General features: G+C 53.0%; 1 gene segment (V, D, J or C); it reads left to right on the forward strand.

Annotated features, from left to right (window-relative positions):
- The first annotated feature begins 6545 nt into the window (after positions 1-6545).
- Positions 6546-7304, forward strand: LOC108298010. The segment is given in 2 exon segments: positions 6546-6712; positions 6826-7304. Coding segments are annotated over 2 exon segments (525 nt in total).
- The last annotated feature ends 236 nt before the right edge of the window (positions 7305-7540 follow it).

Consider the following 7540-nt stretch of genomic DNA (forward strand, 5'->3'; position numbering starts at 1 on the left):
AACATGAGTGAATCTGGGTCAGTTCACCTGGGTCTGAGCCCCCAGGATGCCCTTCCCTCCAGCCCCCTCCAGGAGTCTGGGTCTGAGCCCCCAGGCTGTCCTTCCCTCCAGGCCCCTCCAGGAGTCTGGATCTGAGCCCCCAGGCTGCCATTCCCTCCAGTCCCCTCCAGGAGTCTGGGTCTGAGTCCCCAGGCTGCCCTTCCCTCCAGCCCCCTCCAGGAGTCTGGATCTGAGCCCCCAGGCTGCCCTTCCCTCCAGCCCCCTCCAGGAGTCTCTACCGAGCATGCATCAGGCATAGACATGGCCTGGAAGGACCAGAGTCACCTGGTGACTTGGGGCTGCTGTGTGAGTTAGAGAGTGAGGGCCTGGGTGGAAAGACAGACAGACGCAACCTCTGTTCACTGTCCTGCCCCTGGGTGGTCATGTGGTGGGGATGGGGCCAGTCCTTAGACCACCTGTCTGGATCAGGCCCCAGAACTGCTGCCCAGTACTGCAGAGGTCCTGGGCCCCAGGCTGCGTGGCGGCCTGTGACACTGTCTCAATTAAGATGCCACTGAATGAAGGGGCTCCCAGCTCCGGAGCTCTCTGTGTGGACGCCTGAGGCCTCAGCGGCAACCCCATCATGAGTCAGGTCTCCTCCTGCCCAGTGTGGCCTCCTCACTCCACTCTAAATCCTCTGTGCATGGAAATCTCCATCTCAGAGTCGGCTTCCGGTAAGCCCCATCTAAGATGGCCAGGAGTTCCCAACATGGGCCATCAGGAACCTGAGGAGGCCACGATACACTGAAAACTGGTTTCTGTCCTAAATTTTCAGAGTAAACTTTGAAATGCCCAATCTGATGGTTCCTTGAATTTTTATGGAGTGAAAAGGGAGCTCGACATGCCAGGTGCTCTGGGCTGAGGGAGAGTTGGAGTCAGATCTCCACGCAGAGAACCCCGGGGCAGGTGGAGCAGCCTCACCCCACGCAGAGACCACAGATGCACCCACAGGGTGAGCTGCAGGATGGACGCCGCCCACCGCCACCCTCCACATCTTCTGCAAATGTCGCTCCTTTCTGCAACCCCAACCAGATATGGAGATATGATGAACGACATAAAACACAGGTCACTTGTCATATCAAAAGCCACTGCAGGCCACCCTGGTCAGCAGAAAACCCATTCACATCCTTATAAACTACAGAGTCCCCAAGTAATTAATCTCCTGAAAAATAACAATAACGATAAACATGAAAATCGATGTAACGTATCTCGTAATTTCATGCTGATAACATATGAAAATGATAGTATTTTGCTTTATTGACATAAATAAAATACACTATTATATAAATTTACTTGTCTTATCTTCTTATATTTAATGTGGCGATTAGACACTAGGGGTCACAGGAGGATCGTGTCACACCGTTATTGGGCAGAGCTGGTCAGGACTCTTACAGGTGACAGGTGCTGTTGAGTACCCTCATGTAGGAAGCCCATCTCCACCAGACGATGTAAGTGTGAACCCAGGAAGAGGCGCTGGGACAATGGGGAGGAGAACCAGCTCGTGCGGAAGACAGTGCCCTTGGGCCCTGCTCTGGCTCCATCCTACGTGAGCCACATCCGTCTCACTGTGCATCATTTCATGCCCTGCCTGAGCTCATGACTGGGGGGATCTCGCAGGTCTGGCTGTGTGGTCACTGCTGTCCCATGTGGTTCTGGATGTAACAAAGCCTATAAATACAGAAGGAGCTGTTTCCAAAATGTAAACAATTCTCTACTGCACGTGACATAGACTTGTTGCTAATCCCATGGGTCTACAGTAGGATTCTCCCCTGAAGTTTGCCTTAAGCACAGGGTTTCAGTTCCTGTGCCCAGTCCCCTGTTATGGTGGAGTCTGCTAGCTAGTTTCTCTGCCTAATAGCAGGACAGTCACATCCCCACCTGCACCTGCTGCAGAGCCTTTCTGCTCCTGGTCCCAAAACAACAGGTGACACAGTTCTCAGACCCATGATTTACGGTGTCAGTATTAAGGTCTCAGGGGTCCCTGTTGCTTCTCTGGCTCCAGGACTGGAAACACAGGCTCCATGACCATTTCTGGTCTCCAGGCTGAGGATGAGGCTGTTTATTACTGCAGCTCATATAGGAGAGGTGGCACTTCCCACAGTGGTCCAAGTTCATGGGGAATTGAGACCCAAACCTCCCCCTGGCTCTCTGGCTCTCCCTTGCTCTGAAGATGCTTCCTCATCCTGTGCGAGGGGCTTCCTGCAGCACGGCCTTGAGAATTCCTCTCTCTCAGCTCCTCTCCTTTCTCACCATGAAGTTCAAAAGGAAACCTGCTCTGTGATTTCTCATCCAGGACAGGGACAGCTTCCTTTTGCTTGCGTGTATGTTGTGGTCCTTGCACGTGCAACAATTCCTAGCTCTTCAAATGTAGGCACTGCCTGAGAAGAAGCTGCCTGACAGGTGCTGTCGCTGCTGTTTTTAGGGATGTCCTCACCCTAAATGCATCCCCATCTCCGACACTGTGCAGACCCCTCTTCACAGAAGTCATTGCAGGGAGTTTCAAGAAATCGCATCTTACTCCACTCTGAATTGCACCCGCCCCACCTCCTCACAACCATATATGCCACCTCTCTGTGTGGAGCCGGAGGGGTTCACATGTGGCACAGACTGAAGCCTAACTCCATGATCCCTGCCCTCCCAGGTGGCAGGCATTCTGGGGTCAGCTGGAGGAGGGAAGCTCCTGGGCTCTCTCTTCCTCACCAGCAGGGGGCAGCAGAGCTGCAGACGGAAGAGGCTGGGTCTGCCCAGGAGGAGGCTAAGAGGGAGGCCAGCCCTGAAGGCTCAAGTGGTGTCCAAGGATCAGTCCTGAGTCTGGAAGTCCAGTAAGGTGCCTCGTATCCCCTCGGGCTGCAGGAACCCCGTCCTGAGGGTCAGACTCACACAGTCACCCAGGACACTGACAGGAGCCCGGACACAGTGAGGGCCTCACCTGGGAAATGCAGCTGGCGGTGCTGGGCAGTGGTGCCAACATGGGCAGTTCCTACAGGGCTGGGATTTTCTGTGAGACACCACTGAGGTCGTGGTGCACTAGGAGGGGGGCACAGTGTGAGGGGCAGGGCTTCCAGGGCCAGAGTTCTTCACCCAGAATGTCTGCCTGAGCCTCTTGTCACTCTCAGGGTCTTGTCCCTCTCTGTCCAGCAGCATTCTGGGGAGCTGAACCCTCAGTCCTGGCACTTCCAGAGACCCCACACCTCTTCTGCCTCTGACTTTCCTTCCAACTCCAGACAGACTCTGACTCAGGGTCAGCTCCTGTGCTCAGGGGAGTCTCAGGTGGGTGGGGTGGTGCATTCATGGCCCTGGTTCCTGGATGGGGCATCCCCAGCCTCCTTGAGCAGATGCTCTCCACAGGGAAGGGGATCCTGTCCTGCCTCAGGCCACAGCTCTGGCCACCAGGTGGTCTTTGGCTCAGTGACAGGATACACCTCATTGCAGGGACCAGGGCCACCCACCCCGCAGAGCCCGTGCCCTGTGCAAAGGCTGTGTCCCTGGGATGCTCACAGAGGCCATGAGGCTTAAAGTGGATTTTCCATCAGTATTTCATATAAATTTGTAAAAAGCACAAGAAAACCACACTGGACTCAGAACCCTGGCGTTTTTCTGGTCCTTATTACAAGTTTACATAAAATACGGACGGGAAAAATAAATAAACAGTGGCAGAGCTGAGGATGGCAATGGCTGGTCTGCAGTTGGGATGGGGATGGCCTAGAAGGATCAGTGCCATGGGTGAAATGAGAGCAGACGTCCTGATGACTCCACATGTGTGAGTGGTTCCTTACATGACTCAACCATTCTCACTGAAATAGTTAACAGGTGTGCTAATGACACAATACATCATTTAGATAAAATGACCAGCATGGGACATTTCCTCCAGCAAGGAAGATAGTGGACAAAGTCATGAGCAGGGCTGGCCCAGCCCACCTGGATCTGAGACCCCTGGATCTGCGCCCTCCAGGCAGGCTCTGCAGAGGCGGCATCAAGAGTGGATTTAGGACTTGGGTGACCACGATGTATTGGCGTTTGGGGACTCAGTTGTGACTTAGGGAAATGGGACCTGATCTGGATAATCAGACCAAGGTGGAAATCCATCAGTTGGTCTCTGGATTTCCACAGGTCATGACAAGCCAGTCCTTGGCCTGAGTATCCTGGATCAGCCCCCAGAACTGCCCAGCTCAGGCTCAAGACTCAGCCTCAATATAGAAGGACCTGAAAATCCTCCCAGCTCCACAGCTCCCTGTAGGGTTGACAGAGGCCTCAATGTGGGTCAGAGTCTCCTTCTGGCCAGTGTTCCTCCCTCACCTCCTTTCACATCCTCTGTGCCTGCAATTCTCCATCTCAGAGTCTGCCTCCAGGGAACGCGAATGAAGATAAGCAGCCATCCCCAACATGAGCCATGCGGGACCTGAGGAGGCCTCTGTGCACTGGAAAGCACCAGTTTATTCCTAAATTAGCATTGTGGGTATCAAATGCCCAGTGACATCTGAATCTTTCTTGCATCTATGTGGAATGAAAATGAGTCTGACTTGCCAGGTGCTCTGGGATCCAAGGGGGAGTTGGAGTCAGATCTCCCTGAAGGGAAACCCGGGGCATGAGGAGCAGTCTCACCCCACACAGGGACCACAGATGCACCTACAGAGTGAGCTGCAGAATGGGCACTGCCCACCTCTACCCTCCACGTCCTGTGCAAAAAATCATTCTTTTTACCCCTCCTTCAGCCTATCAAATTTGACACTTAAAAAGCCACCAGGATCCATCCTTGTCAACAGGAAACCCATTGACATCTCCATCAGCCACACAATGTCTAAAAATGATTCACAAAATAATAACAATAGCCATGAAAAGTATACGAAATGTCTCATAAATAATTGTCCTTCGATTATATATGAAAGTGATACTATTTTTGATATGCTAGATAAATAAAACATATTACTTAAACTCATTTACTTCTTTGTATTTCTAATGCGGTGACCAGACAGTGGGATTCCCACGAGGCTCACATCATATTGAGGCTGAACAGTGCTGGTTCTCCCCCTCCAGGGTACAGGGGCTGTGGATTGACCTGGTGCAGGAAGCCCCATGTCCACCCATAGGATATTCTTGTGAACCCAGGGAGAGGCGCTGGTGTAAGAGAGATGAGAACACAGCGGTGAACCACTGCTTGTGCAGGGGACTGAGCCTTCACTTTGAGCCAAAGAAGTTTCCTTTCCTCTCTTCAATCCTGAACAAGAGGGCTTTCTGGACTTCTTTTTGTTTTCAGGTTTGTGCCCCTTCATGTTTGGGGCTGTCTGGAATCCCAGCCAGGGGACACGGAGGAAATCCAGGAGGCTCACCCTGACTCTGTTGAAGTTCATCTGCTGGTGCCATCCCAAACTGCTGCGTACGGCGATTTCCTTTCCTGGTGCTCAGACAGCTGCTCCATGCACTTGCCATGGTTTCAGAGATGAATCCAGGCGGGAAGACAGCATAGTGTATGTTATAATATTTAAATAAAATCTCAACCCATTAATATTTATTTTAATTATGCAACATTAAAAAAATTTTCATAGGCATTGGGGAAACATGAAAAGAGATTAAGAGTATTTTGAGGAAGAAACCAAAAATGTATTTATCAAATGTCTGTGTGTCTTCAGCGTTCAGGGTTGAGAGCGGTCAGCTTTAGTTTGCCCTGACGATGTGCTCAGACGGGGGAAAGCAAGAAAGCAGGAAACACGCATCTCTGTGACATGACACGTCAATCACAGCAAAATCGAAATAAATCTTTCAATAAATCATTCACAGTATATATCACTGTGGTGCACACAGAAAGGCCTCTTGGCAAACTCCCTTTGTCCTGCTGGGTCATATCCCCATGGATCACCCGTGTGCAGAGTGGACTCTGTGGTCCCCATTTCTCAGGCTAAGAACCAGAGGGTGGGAAGGACGAGTCACCTGCTCGTGAGTGGGAAGGGCAGGATTGGGAGCAGCAGATTCCGGCTCAGGGCTGTGGCCCTGTCGGGGCTCCCTGTTCCCTCCACAGGGTCCCCATCACATTTCCCCGTGTGGGTGTGGGTGCATTTTCTGGGGTGGCTGACATGCTCCAGGGATTCGGTGCTGCAGATGCCTCAGCACAGAGTGTGGGGTGGGGCTAGGCATGGACCAGGCTGCAGCTGGGGAGACCAGAGACCAAGGACACCCAGCAGAGACTTCCACGGGGTGGGCAGCCCCATTCCTGACAGTAGAGACAGCCTGGAGGTTGGTGCCCAGCAGAGGGCATTGCAGGGTGTGCCCAATCCTGGGAGTCACAGACACAGACACCACACAGCAGAGACACCAAGGGTCAGGAGGTCACTCAGGTGAGAGGCGTCCACAGATCTTTCTTTCCTGAGAAAATCAGGTACAAAAACATTAAATTCCTGCCATCAGAATAGACAAACAAGGGCTGTAATCTTTTCACATGAGTTTCACTGTCCAGAGAAATAGAAGTCTCTGAGCCGGAGCCCAGGCCCAGGCAGGGGTGGGGTGAGGAGAGGAGCTCAGATGCAGATTTGCATGGAGGCTCCGCCCTCCTCTGAGGCAGAGTGAGTAAGACAGGGCTGGGGCCAGGCCCAGTGCTGGGGTCTCTGGAGGCAGCGCTCTCAGGACGTCCCCACCATGGCCTGGGCTCTGCTCCTCCTCACCTTCCTCACTCAGGGCACAGGTGATGTCTCCAGGGATGGGGCCTCAGAGACGTCTGGCTGATCCTGGGTCTCCTCCTCAGGCTCACCTGCGCCCAGCACTGACTCACTAGAGTGTGTTTCTTCCTCTTTCCAGGGTCCTGGGCTCAGTCTGCCCTGACTCAGCCTCGCTCAGTGTCTGGGTCTCCTGGACAGTCGGTCACCATCACCTGCACTGGAACCAGCAGTGATGTTGGGGGTTATAACTATGTCTCCTGGTACCAGCAGCACCCAGGCACAGCCCCCAAACTCATGATTTATGATGTCAGCAGTCGGCCCTCAGGGGTCCCTAATCGCTTCTCTGGCTCCAAGTCTGGCAACACGGCGTCCCTGACCATCTCTGGGCTCCAGGCTGAGGACGAGGCTGATTATTACTGCAGCTCATATACAAGCAGCAGCACTCTCCACAGTGGTCCAGGTTCATGGGGAACTGAGACCAAAACCTTCCCTGGGCTCTCAGGCTCCCTCCTTGCTCTGAAGATGCTTCCTCACCCTGTGCCAGGGGCTTCCTGCATTGCTGCCTTGAGAGTTCCCCTCTCAGCCCCTCTCCTTTCCCACCATGAAGTCCATAAGTGAACTTGCTCTGTGCCTCTCATCCAGTACAGGGACAGCGTCCTGATGCTTGCGTGTTGTGGGCTCTGAATGTGCAACTCTTCCTAGCTCTTCAAATGCAGGGACAGTGACAATGAGCTGCCTGATTGGTGCAGTCACTGAATTTTTTCGGGGATGTCTTCACCCTAAATGCATCCCCGTCTCCCACACCGTGGGTAGAAGTGTAGCCAACATCCTTCTGATCGCATCGCCACAACTTC

Source organism: Cebus imitator, unplaced genomic scaffold (assembly GCF_001604975.1).
Source record: "Cebus imitator isolate Cc_AM_T3 unplaced genomic scaffold, Cebus_imitator-1.0 Scaffold872, whole genome shotgun sequence".
Classification (NCBI taxonomy): Eukaryota; Metazoa; Chordata; class Mammalia; order Primates; family Cebidae; genus Cebus; species Cebus imitator.